At 38.0% G+C, this 22756-nt stretch overlaps 2 protein-coding genes across 3 annotated transcripts in view; one reads left to right on the forward strand and one right to left on the reverse strand.

Moving 5' to 3' along the window:
• Positions 1 to 10492, forward strand: part of B3GALNT2 (beta-1,3-N-acetylgalactosaminyltransferase 2) — a 28667-nt gene extending 18175 nt beyond the window's left edge. Inside the window, exons 6-12 of the mRNA XM_059830922.1 lie at positions 407 to 517; positions 1192 to 1270; positions 2552 to 2735; positions 4397 to 4522; positions 8412 to 8571; positions 8971 to 9027; positions 9430 to 10492. Of these exons, the coding sequence (XP_059686905.1) occupies positions 407 to 517; positions 1192 to 1270; positions 2552 to 2735; positions 4397 to 4522; positions 8412 to 8571; positions 8971 to 9027; positions 9430 to 9564 (852 nt within the window). The 3' untranslated portion in view covers positions 9565 to 10492. The remainder of the gene's footprint in view (positions 1 to 406; positions 518 to 1191; positions 1271 to 2551; positions 2736 to 4396; positions 4523 to 8411; positions 8572 to 8970; positions 9028 to 9429) is intronic.
• The window catches only part of TBCE (tubulin folding cofactor E), a 31162-nt gene continuing 16915 nt past the window's right edge, over positions 8510 to 22756 (reverse strand). The window contains exons 7-17 of one of the 2 annotated variants that reach the window (XM_059830913.1): positions 22485 to 22587; positions 17766 to 17842; positions 17408 to 17503; positions 15914 to 15978; positions 15759 to 15823; positions 15126 to 15278; positions 14230 to 14383; positions 13573 to 13641; positions 12603 to 12662; positions 11149 to 11240; positions 8510 to 8548 (exon numbers count right to left, since the gene is read on the reverse strand). In XM_059830913.1, the coding sequence (XP_059686896.1) occupies positions 8510 to 8548; positions 11149 to 11240; positions 12603 to 12662; positions 13573 to 13641; positions 14230 to 14383; positions 15126 to 15278; positions 15759 to 15823; positions 15914 to 15978; positions 17408 to 17503; positions 17766 to 17842; positions 22485 to 22587 (973 nt within the window). Of the gene's footprint in view, positions 8549 to 10523; positions 10899 to 11148; positions 11241 to 12602; positions 12663 to 13572; positions 13642 to 14229; positions 14384 to 15125; positions 15279 to 15758; positions 15824 to 15913; positions 15979 to 17407; positions 17504 to 17765; positions 17843 to 22484; positions 22588 to 22756 lie in introns of those variants that run through there. The other variant, XM_059830905.1, reaches the window with a different exon arrangement.

Consider the following 22756-nt stretch of genomic DNA (forward strand, 5'->3'; position numbering starts at 1 on the left):
AAAAAGCAGCACTTATTTCCAAATCTGCTTTAGCATATTCTTTTTGTAATGCAGGATTTTATAGTTGATTTTCAAAAATTCACTTCAGGTCACCTTTAAATGCCGTCTTAATGATGTTAGAAAGCCAAAGCCTTTTACACTAGACTTCTGTTAAAAGTTTAATGTTCCGAGTATAGAGATTCATGATTAGTCTTAAAAGCATGATTACGTGTTACTGAGTTTTGCAGATGTATTTTTTTATGTGTAACTTGCTTTTATTGAAATGTACGTAAAACATCTACGTCGTGCGTTCAAGCTATATGTTGCATGAAGTTAACTATTTTGAAATAAAAACCCCCAAACTGTTTGATTTTCATCCTTTGGAGTCCTTGAATACCTGCATAACAGTTTTTTCCTCTCTTACCAGAGTTTTGAAGGTACCATTGTGTGGGAAAGCCAGGATCTTCAGGGTCTTGTTTCCGGAAACCTTCATAAAGTGATGGTGAATGATGGAGGGGGTGTTTTCAGAGTCATTACAGTGAGTCACCTCACCTTCCCTTCCACCATGTTTCTATTTTTCCCATAAGTCTTGGGTATTTAGCATTTTGCTTTCCTGTGTTTCTCTGTAAATCGTTAATTCAGTTGGGCTTCTCCTGTTGTCTCAGAGGGGAAGTTTGCTTTGCCTGGGAAAAGGACAAGGGTATGCAAAAAATGATGCTAGTAAGTGGTATTTTCTTTTATTTTGAAGGGAATAAAGTTCATCTATTGTCTTTGTCAGGTGTGAAGCAGTATCAGTATATCAGAGATGGCAAAATGTGGGTCAAAAATCTTGTGCTAAAATCCCAATCGGTGGGAGTAAGCCTGCTTTTTGGCAGTGTGTCTCTTTTCCTGTCAAAACATTGCTTGCTTAAACATGCTGTCCTGTTGTAATCTAGCCAGAATAACTTTACATTTTGCTCTCAAATTCAAACCTAGTTTTCTAAATGTTTCAGTGGTACTGCTAGTTTTAGGTGAAACTTCAAAAAATGCCACAAAACTTTACAGTTAAAAAAATCTTAGTCTTTCGTTATGCAGGTACCTAAACCAGAAGAGCTTTAAATCAATTTCATTCTCAGTTGCCAGAAAACTTCACACCTGAAAATCCTAGGGAAAAACACACAGTAATGAGAGATAAACTAATTTATTTCTTTCCATTATTTCTGTCTCTACCAGGCAGGGGAAGGGTCATTGCCACATGAGCTTACAGAAGGTGTGGAGGGAATTGCGGGTGGTTTTATCTACACTATTCAAGGTAAGTCTGCAAAACATAGCACCCCATTACATTTGTGAGGTAAAATTCGTGCTATCTCTATGAACTTGATCACCTTAAATTTTCTTTTAGTAGAAACAATGAATTTCTTTTTGGTTTTTTTATGCGTAATGTCAACGTCCTGCTGTGGTTTCTTTGCTTGCCCTTTGTCAGCCACTCCAATTGACTTGCATCCCTTTGTCTTTTTATTAACGGAAATACCATTTTTATCTAGACTCTCTTCTCTGTCCTTGTTTTTTGTTACCCAAACCCAAGTTAAAAAATGTTGTGCAATGAAGTCTTCCCCTGATAATCTTCACACTTTTTTCCAGTCCTGCTACTGTTGGAAGTACTGTGTCATGATGTTTAATATTAACTACTGACAAACAGTGACTACCTGATGTAGCCTGCTTTTGCACCCCTGTTGTTGCTGTTTTACACTTATTTCAGCAGAACGTTCAGAGGCTTTATGGGAGCCCTTTCCAATGTCTAAGATTTTGGCCACATAGCACTAGAGTTGATGTATTTTTATCGGTCCATCACAGCCGACATAAGCAGTGGCTTTCAGAGCGTTATTCCTGTGTTTTTGTAGCTAGGCCTGGAAGATATAATTGGGCAGTCCTGTTGTCTTGTCATCTGCGTAGGAGCCTCAACTGATGTGTGCTAAAGCCCTTCCATCCTGTTTGTCAAAAAGTTCTTCAGTACCACAAACTATCTCCTTACCAAGAAGTTCAGTATTCTTGCAATATTTTTTTTAGCTTTTACCTACAGTCAGTTAAGTGATATGGCTCAGCAGGGACCACCTGTGCTACATCAAAGGAATGCCAATTTGATTATATTTAGCATAGGATGTTTTTGTTTGTCTATTTTGTTGTTTTTTGCTTTTTTTTTTTTTTTAATGCTAGATATATATGCTTAGGAGTAATTGATGTAACAGTAGCCTTTTCACTCTACCGGTAAGGGTAATAGTGAAGTCCCAGACAGCTCTTTATATTAAAGAACCTTAAAAAGTTGAATCCTTTTATTACTGAAAAGGAAGAGAATACTTTTTTTACTTTAAACTTTTTGTATCAGACCTTATGCAAAAATATATTTCTTTTTTGTTCTGCAACTTTTAACATTTCATAGAAATTTTTCAATTAATTGTAGGATTTTCATAACTCCATTGAGTTGAACACTTCTTCAGATTTGTTTTGTCAGTATGTCATGTATGATCCAAGAGAAACATGGGAAATTGTATGTAGGTATGCATCTTGGTTTAATGATGGGTGCTGCTTCTTTCAGAAGGTGATGCTCTTTTAAAAAGCCTCCATACTCGCCCAGAAAGGTTTACAAGTCACATAAGAAATCTTGAAAAAGAAGATGCTTTATTGAAGGAAGAAAGCAGTACCTATGACGATATTGTTTTCGTAGATGTTATTGACACTTATAGAAATGTTCCAGCCAAACTGCTGAACTTCTACCGATGGTAAGTTGAAAAGAAAAGTATTTTCTCTTAGGAGTGTTGCTGTTTGTAGTGCAAGATGATACGTTATCTGTCAGGTTCCATGAAATACATACCTTATGTGATTTACTTCATTAAGTTGTATTTGTCTCTCACAATTTTGGGGGCGTGTAGTGAATAAAATAACAGGATCTACATTTCTTGAATGTTGACCCTTGGTGCCTCAAATAAGCATGAGCTGGCAAGACAGGCTTCCGCTCTAAGAATCCAGGTGTGAAAATTTTCATGTCTCCTTGTAATTTCTTTTAATTTGTTTCTGACTGAAAACTAGCAGCTTTAGTTGTATAAAGAATGGATTTTGGCCAGCTTATAAACTTAGTGTTTCAGTTTGTGGCCATTGATTCTTGTCCTGTCACTGGGCACCACTGAAAAGAGCCTGGCTCCGTCTCTTGACATCCTCCCTTCAGGTATTTATATACATTGATGACCTCCCTCCTGCCCCGAGCCTTCTCTTCTCCAGGCTGAACAGTCCCAGCTCCCTCCCTTTCCTCATAGGAGAGACTCTCCAGTCCCTTAACCATCTTGGTGGCCTCTCCATCCAGTATGTCCATGTCTCTCTGGTACTGAGGAGCCTAAGACTGCACGCTGTACTCCAGATGTGGCCTCACCAGTGCTGAGTAGAGGGGAAGGATAGGAAGCTTGTGTACAGGGGGGATAGAAGATTGAGGGGAAGAATTTTCATAGTGTATTACATTGTCTGTAGTGAATCTAATAAATTATTACCTTTAATTGCAATTCTTTCCATTAGTCTGAGACAATTGTTTCAATTAAGAAATACAGATGACAGTTTTAGTTGCTTGCAAGATCATGCACTTATTTAACAAATTTCATACTTATGAATGTAACTGAAAAACTGAACCATGCTTTTAGTTCTAAAAAGGGAATTTAAATGTCAAGACTTAGATCTTTGTGATTGTTTCTTACAGGTTAGCAAATTTTTCAAGATTTAGTAATAAAAGGCTTAAGGAAAATGCCTTTCTTGTTAAGAGAAATTACCCTTAAAAACAGTGTTTGTTAATCAACCCAGGAATAATCCCTAGAATCTTAAGCTTCTTTGGTTATTTTACAAGTGACAAGATATTCAACTATTTCAGATAGTTAAAGATTACTTTTTTTCATATTTGAAGAGTGCTTTACTGAAGAAGAGTAAGTAGCAAGTTGTTTCCACAGATGTTTCTTACAACCTTCTACAGTTGTATTGCCTTTGAACTGACTGCCTCATCCTGAAGAGTAGGCTACTGACATGTAGGCACTGGCTTTTAACAGCTGTGCTGCCATCCATAGCAGGGATTCATATCCTTCCGAGGCCAATGCTGTTTAAGATGGATTCATTAGTAAATCCACCATCTCTCCTGGAGAACAAAACTTCGAGTTTGTTTTCTTCAGCTCGTACACAAATCCATGTTGTAAGATCATCATAGGATGCAGCTGCATTTCCTTTCTGTGGGATGAGCAGTCAGCCTTGGTCAATAGGGAAAACATTTAAAAGTCAAGGGTAGGTAAGACTTTCCTTCCCTCTTCCTTCTCCCTCTGCTTCCCAAAAAACCCTTGTGGAGTGTTCCGTTGCATAACTGTAGTTTGTGGGCTGCAGCTCAGCATCTCATCTCTTTTCTTCTTGGCTACAGGACAGTTGAATCAACGAGTTTTGATCTGTTGCTGAAGACAGATGATGACTGTTACATTGATTTGGAGGCTGTTTTTAATAGGATAATGCAGAAAAAATTGGACAGGCCAAACATTTGGTGGGGAAAGTGAGTAGTTTCTTTTAACTTGTCTTTAAGATATACTATCTCTTCAGTGAATGGTTTACTGCTTTAAGTCTGTTTTCATGTGGGTTCCCTTTTTCTGCCTATGGAAACTAGTTATAAAAAGCAGGACTTTTGTCTGTGTAGAAGTTTGAAACTCAAAATAAGAAATCAATACTTTACAATAGCTTTCCAGAGTATGCCTTTACAATGAGTTGAACTTGCTGAATATCTTACCTTATTTTAAAATACGTTGTATATGTCTTCGTAGTGGTACTTAAGTAAAGAAAAGTATTCCAGCAGTACAGTAAAGTTAAAACATAAGTACATAATAGAATTGTAAACATTACGTTTTTTGAAACCACTGTGATTTTTCTGGTGGGCTTGAGGAAACAGGGTGAACAGGAGAAACAAAATTGCCTTTATAGCCTGCACTTTATTTTGACGTCTGTGAATGACAGGCATTACTTGCCCATTTTGCTGCTGTCTGAAATGGTACGTCTGAGTCATGAATTCTTGAGTGAAGTTCCCCAGCCTGTATTACACTTGTGAATAACTAGGAGGATCAAAATAGCCCATCTCTTTCCTTGCATCCATGGAATGCATTGCTCCACTGGTATAACATGCAATATAGCAGAAATGCTACACTGCTATAACATTCAGTATAGTACAATGGCACGATGTGGTTTCCTGTTGCCATCTGCTTACTGAAGAAAAGCTGGCCTTTGCTGCTAAAGGTGTCTTGCTTCACAAATCCGGTACTGACTGTTGCTCACTTCTAAGGTGATTTAATAAGGTGTGTGAAAGTGTGTGTGTGTGTGTCAAAGTGTGTGGAATAGCTGTCTGTCTTGTGATGATCTCAAAGATCTGAGTTCTGGGCATGTGTTCTCTAGCCTGTACAAAAACCGCAATTGCCTGCTGCCTGTTAAATTTTCTTGGGACTACCTTTACCATGAGGCAAGGCTAATAGTGAAGGTAAGATAGGTTCATTCTAGCAATGTAAAAGGTCAGGAACTTGATGACAAGATGGAAACCAAATTGCAAAAGGAAAAGTAGCACTACTTATAAGCTGGGGGGCTTATAAGTAGTTGGGGGCTGCTGTTCCAGCTGATGTAGGGAAAGCTCTTTCTGGAGTATGTTCTTGGCTGTAAGAGCTGAGGATGTCATACCAAAGAGATTGCCCTCCTTCTCCCTGGTGTCCCTACCTTTCTGTTGCAGCCTACCATGGGCCTGCTCCTTGGCCAGAGTTTTCTGGTTATGTGTTCAGCTTTGTTGGGTAATCACTGAGTGTACAGGAGTCTTCTGAGTGGTTTTGGGGGATCCTTCCAAGCTCTCCTACCTTTCAACTCAGTGACGTCTTGTATATTTAGACTTGAGCATTGGTGAAAGTGCAAATGAAATGCTGTTAGGCTTCTCTGAGAGCTGGTTCTGGTGTGTGGAGACGTTAACTTCCTGAGCAGAAGGTTAGTACGTCTGGCCCTTGAGGTGACTTTATTGATGGTCTCCCTTCCTTCTGCTCCTCTGAGCATGTGTCTGAGAATTGAAACTTTGCATTCTTCACCTAGACCTTATTAAGCTCCCTCTAGTTCAGATGAGTTTCTTGTTTGTTGTCCAGTGTTCCTTATAATCTCTTAATAATTAATTCCTGTATTCTTAGAGAAGCTTATCAGAGTTCTTGTGAGTTCTGAAATTACCAGCTTACTCTGGCAGAAACCAAGGATGAAATCTCAGTGAAACTGGGAAAGAAATGCTTTGGATTGAGCAGTAGTTTTATGTGCTGTCAGTTAATAGCCCATTTCTGATGCCACTTCATATTGTGTGGTGGTTTTGTTCATTAATTTTAAATCACCATTTAAAAAGCTTATCTAGCTAATCCAGAGCATTTCAGGACTGCAGGCTGGAAAACCAAACGGTCCAGGTATCCTACTTCAGAACTTTGGTTCATCTTGGAGAGGACATACTTACTGTAAGTTGCTGCTATTCTGTTCTTTTAAAACTGCAGTCAAAAGATTTAGTCACCCTCAGGCATGAGAGAGGTGTCTTTGACAGATCACTGATAATGCCTGCAAATGACCAAATTTATGATGGGGTAGAATGTACCAAGCTGTTTCTGAGGGAGACTGAATCTAATACGAATGCTGTAAACAAAAAGGCAGTTCACTGAAGTTGGCTCATCTACCATGCTATGGAAAACAGTGGGAGTTCAGAATGGCACTTTTTCTTGACCTTAATTAGGCCAAAAAGAAGCTTAAAGTACCTGAAGTTTTCCACAGAGATACATTTCATTTGTAATATGAACCTCCCCTTTTCCTGGGGTGTAAGATACTCTGTTGAGTGTAACATGCTTCATGTTCTAGTAACAGACTTCTAGCTTCTAGGCTTGCCTTAGAATAGCCATTGAATGAACTTACGAGGATCGATAATGCTTTCTTCTGCGGAATGAAAAACAAGTTTTGCTGAGTCTTGCTGTAGAAATGGTAGGTTAAGGTATCAAATAATTTTATTAGGCTACTGACAAAAGGAAGTGACAAGTTGTGCTGGGAGAGAACAGCTGAACAAAATGTCATCTTTTCTCTATGTCTGTGGAGAACTTTATGTGGGGGTGACATCTTCAAGTGTAAATTCTCTAATAGTCACAGCCTTCAGGTAAGGCAAGCATGAGGTGTAGTGAACAACGCTGAAATCACTACAGAGGTATAAAATGATTAGCAGAGCAGGTCCCCCTCAGTCTGGAGAGGGTTGCACCCTTCCTGCTGTGATTCACTAGAGTGGAAGATACTGAGTCCAAAGTGAATTCAGGTATCGGATGTGACTTTTATCTACTTGGTGCTTTAACATGTCAGCTTCAGCTGTGAATGTGTAGAGTCTCACAACAGATCTGCCACTCAGACGTAATTCCTCCCTTACGGGCTGTTGTCTGAGGCGGCAATTCTTAGTAGCTTACTAAAGCTTTTAGTTGCTTGTGTTCATGACTGAATTCAGCAACGCTTGAACCTGATTGCAAAAAGGGGGAGAACCTGCTGCATTGACATAGTTATGCCACTTAGCTGTGAGTGCATGAAGTACTTGTAAGGTAAGAGGAGTGTAATACCAGCCTGTTCCTGAACAGGAAAAGCAGGGGGTTTCTCACTGCCTGACACAGCAGTGTAACAGGGTCTGTAGTGCTGGATGGTGCGGCAGCGTGTGGCAGCTAGCTGTGCCACACTGCCTGGGATGGGAGTCAGTGCGGAAAGACCGTGTAGACAGACCACTGCTGGCCTTCTGCAGGCCTCTAGTAGTAAGTACAATCTTCCTTAGAGATGAATGCCTGGAAGGTTTTCTGTAGTTCAGTGATGGCAGCCTTTGTTGAACATCCGCTTTGTTGAGTTTCATTTGGAAAACAGCTTAGAGAAGGTATATAAAAAAACAGTACTTTGCCTTGCTTCCTGGTTTTTAAGCAGCCACTAGTTTTATCATGAAAACGGGTGGGTTGTGTAACATCACTGTAACTGCATGCCTGCTGGAGGCACCGACTTTGTCGTGTTGATTAACCAAAGGGGGTTGAACACGTATGTGCCTGTTACAGAACACAGGTAGGACGCTTGCATTTACCTGGATCAAAACCCAGCAGCGGGTGCAGACATGCTGAAGACCTGACTGTCAATGTTGCATTTGTTTCTGTTCTGAGAACTTTCTCTTATTACCCAAGATTGAGACCAAACAATAGTTAACACTTTCAGCTGTTGTGTTCGATGAGATGTGTGCCCTAGAGAAATAAGGCTAGGAACTATAATTAGGATCAACTCCTACTTCTTCTGCTTAATACTGTTTATTAGCAGTGTTACTTCAGTTGTTAGCAGTGTTCATAGGTTTCAGAGGGCTTTGTACAAACATCTCATGTTAACATGGTCTTCAGTTTCAGACTAAATTGGGCAGTTGATCGAACTGGGAAATGGCAAGAGCTGGAGTACCCAAGTCCTGCGTATCCAGCCTTTGCTTGTGGGTCCGGCTATGTCATCTCCAAAGACATTGTTCAGTGGCTGGCAAGCAACTCTGAAAGATTAAAGACATACCAGGTAGTAAAGTGTTGGTTCAGTTTTTCTATCTTAAACTGGTCTGGGGAGCAGCATGTGTACTAGAAGGAACATTGCTCAAGTGTTAGTGTTGGGTTCTCCTGTTTAACGCTGGCTTTTTGCAGTGCTTTTGGTCACTACGCTTAGTGTCTGTTCTAGGTTAAAGCACAACTGTTTTGGACTGAGAACCTCTGGAGCTGTAATCTTGGATTTTGTACTCTTTTAAGAACAATGTGTTATCACAGGAAAGCTGGGGAGGATTAATTTAACACCTCTAAAATAGTCAGACATAGGCTTTTGTAGTTAGTAGTATATATGATGCAACTTATTCTAGTTCAGAGTCATGCTTCATGTTTTCCTGGTGCTAATATCTGTATTTTTTGTTTGAATGTGTTGTCTCAGGGTGAAGATGTCAGTATGGGCATCTGGATGGCAGCTGTAGGACCCAAACGATATCAAGTAAGTCTGAAGAAATTCTCTGATTTTATGGAAAGAGAACATGCCTGTTGCTCCAAGTAGCATAAAATAACAGAAATATGTTTTTTAAAAAAAAAAAAAAAAAAAAAAAAAATTATTGAAACAGCCATTGGATTGAAATCCAGAAAAAAATTGTCATTTTTCTTTTAAATACATCCTAACAAACCCCCCACAAACCAACATGTTCCTAGCAGCCCCCATCCCCACCCCCCAAGTTCTCAGAATAGGTCTAGCAGATCTGAGAGGGACATATACCTCTAGTTAGTGACCTTTGTGTGCAAAGTTTGTTGCTAGAAACAATGAAAACCTGATTCTTGGAAGTAAAGATTGTGAAGACTAAATTCTTTATAAGAAAAACTATTGAAATGGTTCTCTCCCTAACAGGATAGCCTCTGGTTGTGTGAGAAGACATGTGAGAGCGGCATGCTGTCTTCCCCCCAGTATTCTCCACAAGAACTGAGAGAGCTCTGGAGATTAAAGGAATTGTGTGGAGATCCTTGTAGATGTGAGGAAAGATGATAGACTTGCTTTGGAAAACAGGGTAGCATCATGGAAAAGTGTACATTTGGATTCATTCTTGGAACAACAAGGAATATTAAGGTATCTTTTAATGTTGGGTTTCAACTAAAGTATAACAATATTTGCACATCCCTTTTGATAATTACAAGTGGACTGATACTATTCATTTTCTATAGTGTAGATGTTGATCTGACAAAAACCAAAATGTTTAAGATAAAAAATTTCCTTTTTATATAAAGTCAAAGACCTACTTGTAATTAATAAATGCACATAAGAATGCCAACTAGCCTGTCTTTTGTAAATTAAAGTACTACTGATTTAACTCAGTATAGAGCTGTACCAGGGTCCAGCGTAGAGCTGTGCTCAGCACCAGGGCATCTGGTAAGTCTTGCTGCAGCAGATTCTGTGCTGTCTGAGGGGTTGCCCTCATCTGTGCAGGGGGGCTGGGACAGCTAGGGGTTAGGATTTATGTTTAGTTTACCATTGTCATTTTAGATAAAAACAGTATCAAAGTTTGCTTATACCAAATCTTGAAGTACTGCAAACTTGGCCTGATTAGGAGGGATTTCTGATAGCTCAGTGTGTTATGAGATATGAATCTGAGGGTACACAAGTGAAAGTAAAATAAGATTGAGGACTAAAGAATGTAAAATAAATAGCAATGCCTTGCAGTATGCTTACAACTTATTTATACTGTGGTATGTTAACACTGTAGGGTAGAATAAAGGTCTGTCAGATTTTGACCTTAAATAGTCTAAGGCTATGTAGATACTTCTACAATTACTGCTGTTTTACTTCTGTTTGCTTTAAGGTCTTTGGAAGTAGGTGAAAACCAAAAGAGCAAGTAGCCTCTTTCTAGTTTTGTCCTATTACAAGCAAAGAGATTACAACTAAATCATGTACTCAGTTCAGTGAAACATTCTCACCCCTGCAGTGGGAAGATAGTATAAAATCTTGGCAAAAGGGTAACCTTGAGTTTTATTTAACTGAAGGATTTAAGCACTATTTGGTATCTCTCAAGTAAGACAATTCAGCCAAAAGCAAATGCTTTCATGGAGACTGACGATTAAGTTTAGGAGCGGAAAGTATTATTGTATAGCTCTCTAGTGCCACGTATGAATTCAAATTCTCCCATATGTCTGTTCAGGCACAGGCTGTCCGTACTGTCTGTGGGCAGTCCGTAACTTTCTTCTGCAGTTCCAGTGTTGGCTTTTCCTTCAGTCTATCAAGAGAGTCCCTTCTCACCACCGTACTAACACACAGTCTCCATTTTCTATTGAGTAGAACTGCAAAGGCTTTAAGTCATTGTCTAGTTCAACTTCTTTTCCTTCCAGCTAGAATAAGAAAGGAAAAAAACCTGATCAGGCTTAAACTGAAATCTGTTCATGTAAACCATGTATAGATCAGGCAGTTGCAGTCAGGGAGGATCTGTCATATTACAGGAATGAAATTAGGTCCTAAATTACAGCATGAAGACCACCCTCCTTAAGTGAAATCAATTTCATTAGGTAGTATTTTAGAACATGCTATTGACCTTGAGCAGCATGCATTATTTTATTGTTGAATTACCCATTTTTAACTCACTTTAGAACTTTCGTAGGACAGTTTCAGTTCTGAACCAGGAATTTTAAGGAGGCGATACAGCAATCCTTTGACCCTCTGAACAGTCATAGACTCTGTCAAGGGGAAAGAAAGAAAGTTATTAGAAAAATGCTGCTACCACTGAGCTGTAGCTAAGTACTAGTGTTTCAACTATACTTGCTTATAGCAACAGTGAAAGGCTGTATTGCTGCTTCAGTTCTAACACTGCAATAATGTCTTTTGTACCCAAAACCATAACTGCTAATATCAAATTGAAAATGGTTTAATCTCTGGTGGATAGGACAGTATATGCTACTATGGGTTAAGCGCTTTGATCCCATATACCAAATTAAAGTGTTACGGCTTCATAATTTACCTTTTTTGAGTTTGTATTTACTACATGCTAAACTAAGTGACCTTTGGGACACATACCAGTCAGGTTCTGACTACTTGCATCTGGCGACTGTTCCCTGAAGTTTTCATTACCAGGAATTGGCTTTCCCGGCACAAATAAATGAACGTCACTGTGAACTAGTGCCATTCTTAGAAATGGTATTATATTAATTAGTCCCAAACAAATTGCCAGCAGAGTTGTAGAGTGGTTTATATTATGAAGTCAGTTACACGAAGGGATATATTTTGTAATGGATCTTGAATGAGTAAATGTAGTTTGTTCCAGAGGTGATAACCTGTGTTTGCAATAGATACACTCAATATTTTGGTTGAACTTTCACTTCTTTTGAAGCTTTATCTAAAAGGCACAGCAATAGTGAGTTACTCCTGTAATACCACACATTGTACTTAGACAAATATTTTTCTATCAAACATTTTTGTAAAAGCTGTATCTGTCTGATTTTATGCAACTTGTGATAATAAATGTGATTTTTATTTTACAATAAAGCTTGAGCGAGTCTTTTTTTCTCAGACTCCATTCTGACACATCTTTCCAGAAGATCAGTTTGATTTAGAATAAAGTCTATTCCTTCTAGTCTCATTACAGGCACTAAAACTTCAAAAGACAAATTTGATACAGGTCAGAATTAGATTTTTAGCTTAATGTATTAGATACTAGACCTCAGTATCTAGAACTGCAGACTACGTAGTTGGCCCTTACAACTTCATATTCTTGTTACTCGGTTAACACATCCACCAGATTTCAGACCAGTTAATTAGCCTTTGATTGCCTCAGACACATTAATCATGAAACCAGCAGCAGAGGTCATAAGACTAGCATCAACTTTCAATCTTCAAGCTGGACTGCAAGTAAGTAAGTATGAAGGTCAGAAAAATAATGACTTTTCAAACAATTTCTACCTTTGTTATTTCGTTATATGACAGATTCTTCAGGGGACAATCTTCAGGAGCTGACAAAGCCAGAGGCAGCTGCCATTCTTTAATACAGTTATTTGAAAAGATGCTACAAATCAACTGCTTAAACACAAGCCAAGACTTCTTACCTGGTAGCTTTTTCTCTACTGGCTTCTGTTCAGGTTTCTCAGGACACTTAATTGTCAAAGCTTAAGGAAGAACAGTGAGGCATTAGTGAACAAATTAGGGAAAATATTTTAAAAGTTACTCCCTAATACTTAACATGGTTTTCTGGTCAACATGGTTTGCTGGTCAAAAGGAGTATTTACCTAAAAATACTTAATTTCTAGTTAACTTTTTAAAATAACCTGCAGTAGAATGGAAACTGCTTACTCAGTTTAAAGCAGGTTTTTGACCCTCAATATCTCAAAAGCATGGTACAAGCACATTTTAAGGAAGTTATTAGCCTAATTCTTTTATGGAGATTAAGAGACTCATCCTTAAAAAAGGCTTCTATTACGTCTAGCCAACTAGATTCCTTGTTCTATTTAGTCTTCCACCTGAATGCATTAGTATTTTAAGACATTACATTCTATTTTGTCCATGGAATAAAAAAAGGTTCACTTCTTCTATCAACTGGGAAACAAAGCTAAGTGAATTTGTAAGTAAGTCTGGGATATAATCTAGTTTAAATATGTCAACAGCCCCAAATACCAAAGCTACCCCTATTTTTCTTGACTGTCCTAAAGTTAAGAAGCTATAAAAAAAAATTACCAGAAAACAGTGCAGCTAGGGAGGTCAAAATCTCAAATGTCTTGTGTAGAGAAGCCATTCACACTGTCAGAATGGAGTACTGATTACCGCTATTCTCCATTAAGTCTTAATTTAGAAAAATCATTTGGCTTGGGTTGAGGGGGAAATGAGATATAGAGTACACAGAAGCAGGTATCTAGTCAAACTGATTGATAAGAGTTCAGAGAAGCAGAATTACAAGCTGGAACTCTGTGATGTCTCGAAGGCTTTTGAACCTTTTGTTGTCCATATATACCCAGGAAAAACTAAGCTCATAAAATACTTTAAATGCAGAAGGAACAATTTTGACCATTTCTGGCCTCTTACTCAGAAGCTGATTTTTCAGAGTCGAAGGCTGTCGTCCCTTCAGTTCTCCTTCTTCAGGTGCACCATATTCTGTGTGAAGGAAAGTGCACATAGACATGAACCTTTCAAAGACTAAAACTTAACAGTAGAATTAAGAGCACTGTGGTGTTGGATCAGGCATGAGCCTGCTGCCTCAGTTCCCTAAGCAGCTAGGATATTGAGTATAGAAAGTGGTAGGCTACTGCAACGCTACGTAAGTGCTGCAGACATGAGTGTTTAGGAGGGTGCACAGCCATGTGGGATGGGGTGGAGCAGGTGACAGGTACATGGAGGTGCTGCTTAAGATTCCCCCTTTAAAAAAGCCCCAGGGGGAGACAGCTGCTGCCTGCTCCAGTAGCATTATAGGGCAGATGCTCACAGGTGTCATCACTGAGGTAGTGAGCCCAAGTTCCTGAGACAGTAGTGCCCAGAAGGGTGCAGTACTGTGCAGCTGCCCCACAGAAGCAAAAGCCATTCAAAAGCCATTTGTGCACAGGCCTGCCAACAGGTGGGCTTTCCTAAGGCAGCAGAAGCACATAGAAAAAGCATCAAGGGGAAGGGAAAGCGAAGAGAGGCCGAAGCAGTGCTACCACCATGCTGGAAGTGAGGAAATGCTAATTTTACTGTACTTGTACTTACTAAGACAAAGCGATGGGTATCTGGGATGGGCAGCAAGAAATTCTTCACTTGGTTTGTTTTTCTCTGGGTTCCAATTCCCACCAGCTGCTAACCAGTCATTTCCAAATATTTTGCGATAATCAAGCTCCGCTCCTTTTCTTTCAGCAGGAAGGATCTGTACTGACAGAGGAATGGCACATAATACAATTATACAACTTTCCAGAGAAGAAATTTAATTAATGACACTGACTCCTTGCTCTTACTTAGGTATTCAGTATGTTTTAATGCTACCAAGAATCTTACAAACCCTATCTCCAAGTTCTGACTGATCCATATATTCGGTACCTTTTAAAGCTATTAAGAATCTTACAACCCCTACCTCCATGTACTGACTGATCCATAAATGAGTATCTAAGCAAAGATGTTACTGTATATGGTGACACAAGGGTGGTTTTTGTAGCTATGGAACAGATGCTGCTTCTGCTGTCTTTTATGATAAAGATTTGCTGAAAGTTTGATTTGGTTTAGGTAATGCTATTTTCCTATTATAGAAGGCAAATGCTTGTATTACTCTCACTGAAACAGATTCAACTACGCTGTGCTTTCTCTTCTTTTTTTTTTTGGCTAGAGTATGGTTTTTGTTAACAGTCCTGCAACTTCAACATGACTCAGGCACCTGAAAAAACCCACCCTTCCTCCATCTTGTCCTAGTGCCCACTGAGTTAGCAGCGTTCACAAACAGGGCTGGATGGTGTAGCCCTACTGAGTGCCCCATTGACTAGGTGATGGAACAGTCGGCACTTTACTTTTCCTGCACCCAATCAAACAGTAATCTTAAAAGAATCTGAAAACAATTCCTCAGTCAATGATTTAATGTTTTTCCCCAGACTCATGCAATTTGTTGAAATATCACGTACCTCAGACTTGTTCAAAACCTCCAATTGACTTATCTTGGCAATAATTAGCTGTCTCAGGGTCTCTGGGTTCTTCTCTGTGTCCATAAAAGGGTTACTGTGACACTGCAGTGACCGCAAACTTGGCAGTTTATCAAGCTCATTGATAGATGACCACTGAAATGGAAGGGAACAGTCTTTTGAGGAAACATAGAATGTACTTCATTTCAGAACATCACACAATAACACTGACTTTTCCTGTACAATGACCATGACTGAAACTATTCTTTTGGTTAGCAGAACCAAGTTACTTTCATCCTGTTCATTTAGCTAAGGAAAAAACTGCGTTATGTTTAATTAAGTAAAAAAAATTAGACAAACGAGGAACTACTCAGTATTTTAGATCGTTAGAATTCTGCGAGAGGAATTACGAGGTAGCAGAGGGATACGACGAGCTACCATAAACATGTTTAAATGAGACGTTAAGAAATGTTTTTAAATTTTTAAATTATGCCTCTGTGTTGATCAAAGTAGTCAATAGTTACCTCAGGATCTTACACACACAATCAAAGAAATTTTAAAAAAGCAAGTTGCAAGTTACTCTTAAACAAAGATACACGTATTTACAAAATGTGAAACTATCACAATCTAACCTACCTGTGATATTTTATTGTCATTTATTGCAAGGCGTTTTAGGGAAGGAAACATTTTAGTCTTGCATCCTAGGAAAAAGAGTAAATTTACAAGACAACAGTGAAAAATTTAAATAAACAGAATTATAAGGCTATAAATAAATTACTTCTTGTACATACCAAATCCAGCATCAGGGAAGTGTATAGAAGATATTCCAGTGTTTCTAAGTATTAGCTGTTCTAATCTGAAATTTAATAGATAAAATGATTACTGTACATGGCACGGGAAGTTTTTTGTAAAGAAATACTACCTCAATTTTTTTTTAAACAAAGATCTAATAAACTTTTGACATGATGCATGATCACTGACAAATGAACAGCAGCTTCACAGACAGTACCCAGACTTCAGCAGAGCGTTCAGGGAATAAATTTTTCAGAGAGTAAGTGCAATAACGTCAAGCTTTCAAAATGGCTCCTGGATTTAAATGGTGTGATTTTCCAAATGATTTTTTAAAATAGCTTGTGGTATTTAAAATCATGGCTGACATTTTCGTGTACAGTCCAAGATACTAATTCTGCAAATTAGCAAAACTATTGTATCAGTCCTGCAATTTTCCAGTCACTGCAACTGAAGTGCTTAAGGAACACACACCTACTTTCGCTGGGTGATAACGCCAAAGCAAGGAATCATAGCTCAAGCCTGTAACTACTATAAAGACACTGCTATTGAGAGTACAGTAAACCAGAAGAATCTGTGTAAAGGGTATTACCACAGACATTCTTTTGAGAAAGCAGAAATACATTTGCCCAATGCAGTATGGGAAGTACACTGCTTGGGTTTTTTGTTTGTTTGGGTTTTGTGGTTTTTTTCTTTAATTTTGAAGCATGTCTCTTTCAAAGTCTTTAAGCTACCCCGAAAAAGCACTGAAACTTCCAAAAGAGTGCCTGTGCAGAGCACGTGCCACACACTTCTACCGGTAGAGTAACAACACTGACCTTCCCCATAGTTAATAATCAAGAGCAGATAAGAGAGACGGGGAAGAATTCTCACACTTTTTTACCTCCCTTCAACCCCTCTTTGTTTTGCTTTCTTCACAAAGGACAAATAAGTAGGCACCACATGTGTAGAGTGCTCATGGCACGTGTCCATCACCAACGAACTTTAGTGTGTGAGCCTCAGGAGTGACACCTTCCAACAAACTGCCCAAAGGCGTTCTGCAGGCTCAAACAACCCCAAGATGGCTGTGCAGCTACTGATGAACGGGCATTACACTGTGATAGTCAAAAAACTGTTCCTAAGGAACGATTTCCATAGGTCCTTTGCTTTGCCGCTCCACACAAACTCTGCAGTCCTGTCACCTTGGATAAAACCCTGTGCATACTAATACGTAAAGAACTTACTTAATAACGTGATAAATCACTTTTGTTTCATAAGTATATAATTAAAACCTAATAACATACAGCTTAAGAATGTGTTACTATACAACAAAAATAAGATTATATTAAAATAGCTCAATTAAATAATTCAGTCACTCTCCTCAAGAGGGCAAAATGCCTCTATTTCAAGATTCCATAGATCTTCCATGCAACATCAATACTATTGTATTTCAGTCAAAGACTATGGAGGTGAATATCCAGGACAAAGAATTTCCAGCAAATTTGTTTAACAGCTACCTGGGGAGATGTGCTATTAGATGCAGCTGATTTCCATCCAGTAACGGGTTTTCTGAAAGGTCTAACAACTTCAGGGTCTGCAGGACATTACCAGGCCTGCCACATTGGAAAAATCCAAACACAAATGCAGAACATTTAAAGTTTTTTGTTAATGAAAATACTAGTTCTCTAAGTATATAACCGCATGCAAATAATTGTGTACATTTATGAACGTTCTGAAGTACATCACGTGAAGTTTGCATCATTTATTTTACAATTATGTCATGGTGATGTAAACATTACAGGAATGTAACTTTATCTGCTATATAACTTTGCAGTACATCAGTCACAAATGACTGACTTACGTGACTCATCTTACCTTTCCAAAACTGTAATATTATTAGAAGCAAGGTACAATTCTTCAAGTGCTGGCCATCCTGGAGCACAAAGAAGAACCTAAGAGCAAAACTTCATTTAATGTAACAGAAGTTGGGAGACATTCTTTCAGAAATTATACTTCATGCAGATTTCCTCAGAACATGTTCAGAACAAGCCATAGCTCCCAAAAAGAGAGGCACAAGTATTATGGATTGCCTAGCCCTCCCTTTCTTCCAGCTGGCTCTTTCCTGTGTCTGGATCTACCAGCACAGATGACATCAAAGGGGCTCTGCACAGTCACAGGACTTACAGTTCCAGGCTTGAGGCTAATAGCTGCCCTACCTCAGACTGTGGGACCTGGAAACTGAGTTTATTTTATTCAATGGGGTTGGAGTGATCAGTTTTTTCCCTATGATGAGGTGAGGAAATGGCAGTATATACTCGATTGCTAATGGTTCTGTAACTTCTGCACATCTCATCAGGTCTGACAGACTTTTAAAATGTCTTAGTTCATCAGAGCTTGAAGGCTTCTCTGTCATGGGACTATGCCAGTACATGAAACCACTAAAAAACAAGAATTGCATTAAGTCAGCACATATCCTGACGTTTCCAAGTACCCTAAAGAAAACAAATCAGTTCAAAAAGGCTACAAATTGAACAAAGATGCATTTGTTTTAAATCTTATGTCCTGAAATTACATTAAAATTATTATTTTACTTTATAAAGATTTATTTTTTGCAAACATCTGCAGCAGATAACACAACTTTAAAAAATAAACACTTATTACAAAGCAATAGAAATTGCTGGCATAAACCCAAGTTTTGTATGCAATTGTGACAGTCTCAAAAAGTTGGCAGTTTCAGCAAATGGAGTTCCATAAGCACTGGAACTGACTGGTTTTCTACAGATTTGTGCCTATGAGTGGCAAATTTTTTTTTCGCTGATGTTTTTCTTGTGTGTATTATTCAGAGTCAAATTAAGTGTAAGCTCATCCTGCTACTCCTTCCTTGGTTAGGAAACTTAGAGGGGCTCTTTCCTCCATCTATATTCCTATTTTCTTGGAACTCGTAGGTAATAAATTATTTTTAAGCCCCCACCTCTTTTCAAAATGTCTTTGAAATTGGCTAGCAGTTTCAAAGTTTTTGAGATACAAGAACACAGACATACACATGCACAGCATAATCGCCTAAAGCTTGTTTTTACAGGAGGTTACAAAGCTGTGAAGTTCAGCGATCTGGACAATCAAATTCCATTTTTTATATATATAGCTAACAGATTCTCCCATAAATGTCCACTATCCTAGACACCAAAAAGCCTCCTTTCATCAACTATTCTTCATTCCCTCTGTTACAGCTGTATGAAGTTATACAGCTGGATGTATATATAACTGTCTCATTACATATACAATACGAAACTGAGATCTCTTCAAGTGGCGGCATATAATTTGGGACTTGACTGCTTCACACCCAAAAATATGAAACATCATCCTGCTGCCATATCTGCAAAACATGTAAACTTATAAACTCAGATACAACAACTTTTCCTGCTCCAGAGCAAGAGCAGGAAACACCAATATTTTATCTCTTTAATTTGGACAGCGTTTCCCTATGTCCACAAAACAGACCAAAACAGTTTTATCTATTAGTGATGACGAAGCATGAAAAGAAGCCTGCAGTGCCAAGAGAAATTAGGTGCATGTTCACTACAGAGAACCTTTGGGGGATTCCCCCACAAAAGCCCTGCATTGTGATAGATGGAATAGGAAAAACTGCACAAAACTGAAGTATCAGAAGACTTTAAAATTACTGGAAAATTGCCAAAACCAAATCATAGTCACATCACAATTCTAAGAAACTCTAATTGCCAAATTTTCAACTATTGCTTAAAACAGCTTCCATACAGAAACAAAAGTTCACAGATCTGACACTGAATTAACACTCAGGAAAGATCGGGGGCTTGTTGTGCATAGCTGGTGGGGAGGTTGGGACAAATAGCCAGTGGAGTAGCCACTGCTGATCAAAAAAGAAAAATGGAAATCCAAGCTCTATTGCAAAAGAAATAAAGAAAACAAGAAACAATTGTCAGCATGTAAGTCCATGATGTGCCTATATTTTTTGTCTTCTTATGCCAGGAAAAAAATAATATAAATGGGAAAGGCCCAAAGAAGCTTAACAAGAACCATCAAAGCTGTTAAACAGAGAATAGCTGTTCTCAGTTACTTGCATATAAAATATTGGAAATTATTAAATAAAATAATCAGGCAGCAAGATCAAAAACCAAAAAGGGTGTTTTTTCATACAGCACATAATTAAACTGATGTTAAAAGATGTGGATATCAAAATTTTCAAATGGGTTCTTAATACAGTTAGATAATTCATGAAACAGAAAATCCGCAATTAAATACAGATATATAGTCTCCAGCTCAGGAAGCCCCAGAATTCCAGATTACTTTACAAGAAGCTCTTACCACATGCTTGCCCTTTGCCTACAATTTTTCCCAACTACCTGCTACTTGTCAGTGTCAGAAACGTGACCCTGCACCTCTGCTCTAACTCAGATTTTTCTTTTTACCCTGTATAATAGTAGATTATTTTATAAATATAAGATCTTAGTCTGAAAACAGAATGACAAATACAACATTATGATCTAAATGCTGAATAAGAAAAAATGTTTTTGGAGCCATAAATATGAATTCATTACTCTCAAATGCATTAAATCAATTTCTAAGTCAATGGTTTCTAACTGTAAGATATTTTACAGGACATCTTTCCTCCTTGAAAGTTATATGTTATATTTTGAACAATCAATCGACAATTATACAGTAATAAGCTCTTTTACTGATATAGAAATTTCAGATGTATTTAGATATATGCATATAATGCACTAATGAAATAATTTTTTTGAAAACTGATGCTTAAGGCCTGTAAATGTGGATTATGCATAATTGCATAACAGTTAAACACGTCCCTCTACTGTCAAAAATATTTCAAAACAGAGGAAGAAATGAAAAAACCCACAAGTCTTCTCTTCTTTTTTAAAACTATCACCACACCATATATTCTTACATATGGCAACAAGTTCTTTTGAAATGTTGTTCACTATTAAATTGTTTTAATTTTAATTAACATATTTCTAGGATTTTCAGACTTTGCTTATATTCCCATTGACAATCACTGTATTTCTGTTTTGCCTGGATCATATTCATTATTATTTTCTAACAAAAAGTTGACTTTTCAAAGTAACTCCCTATATAGCTTAAGCAGTAACATTTTCAAGTTCACAGAGCATTAATGTCAGGTAGGTCCCTTTATCTTTTCCCTTTTGTTTGGCTGCCCTGGAACACCACTTTCAAGCACAGGCTTGTGACTCCCCACTTATAAGGGAATGAACTGAACAAATTTCAATTTTACAAAAAAGATTTTTGAACCAAAACCATCTTTACCACCTATAATGTATCGTCAGCTAGAGCAGAGTTTCAACAACAAATGCAAAAGCTACGTAATTTCTAACAGCTCTGAATAACCCGGGGCTTCTCTCTGAAGCTTAGCCAAACTTAGCTACCCCTAGAGAATTCTAATCTGCCTGAAGTAATGGCTCTGACCAGCCTTTTGGCCACCCTGGTATTGAGGAGAGCTGCTGGCAGCTGCCAACATTTTAAACACCACAACGCACAGATTTACTCTGATGAGCACTGGACAACATTTAAAGTGTTTGTAGCCACTTTATTCTTCCATTCACTCCACCATTCATATTGCTGCTGTTACGGAAGGATTATCAACTGTCCTAGCATAAACGCCACTCATAGTTTAAGAGCACAGCAAATGGACACTAAACAAAAATATAGCAATGACCCTCCTCTAGCCCTGCTGCAAGAGAATGAAGACGTTTCTTTCTACTTAACCCCCGGTTTTGGTAAGTGCTCTATTACTAGATAGCGGCTGGCAGCAAAAATCTGAAAATTCAGGTAATTTCACCGTGCAGTACATACAAAATTTGTCCCTGAGAAATCCAAACAATGGGCTGGAATTTACAAACCGTTACAAGTAATGTGGCATTACTGAGATGTGCTTCCTAAGCCCCATCTCTGAAAGAAGGCCCACTGCTAACATGTTTGACAACAGGGCTTCATTCTTAATAAGACATCATATTAGGGGAAAGCCATTCAGATTTTTGCATGTTTCAGTCCCTGAAACAAGTCAGAGCTTTGTTTATTCTGTGCTGTATCTGTGTTGCATATAACCAGGCATCATGTATTTCAAGAATTGTCAGTACATGCAAAGACACTAAGCCAATCTCCCGCTGATGCAAAGTGATGCCAAAACAAGTACTTTGTGTCATAATGACAGATGTTCTTTCCATTTGCATTTGTTCTATTACATGCATAAAAATACAGATAAACCTTTAATAACTACAAGGAAACAAAAAGTTTTCATTCACACAAACATTTGGGATGTGAAGTCATATTCTACTCCAACTACTTTATCTTGACTTGGTAATTTACTAATGTAGATGAAGTTAGATGTTTCTTATTGGACCCCTATGCCAATACATTATGTAGGAACTACATTAGTTACTACATAACTAATATAGTTATGCCACAGCACCTTTTCTAAGGATGATTACGTTTCAGTAGAACAATATAATGCATAAATGTTTATTGTGTTTTCCTTGCCTCAAAAACCTAACTATAAATAAAAACAAAACCAGGAAAGGTTATTACCTCTGTCCATGTTATCTCAGTTTGATTAAGTGCCAAAATCCTCAATTTTGAAAATACACTGGATACAGAAGTTGATGTAGATGGAAATTTCATTTTGTTTTCACTGTGTAAAGAGAATAATTATTAGCATAACGAATGATTGCATTTATTTAAGTCACTAATTTGGAATTATGTATTAAAGACAAAAACAATTTACACAAAAAAATTTAAAAAGTCACTGCCAAGGTGTCACATAATTTAAAGTATTATAAAATATCCTTCTAGTTATATTC

This window comes from Gavia stellata, chromosome 2 (genome assembly GCF_030936135.1).
Source record: "Gavia stellata isolate bGavSte3 chromosome 2, bGavSte3.hap2, whole genome shotgun sequence".
Taxonomy (NCBI): domain Eukaryota; kingdom Metazoa; phylum Chordata; class Aves; order Gaviiformes; family Gaviidae; genus Gavia; species Gavia stellata.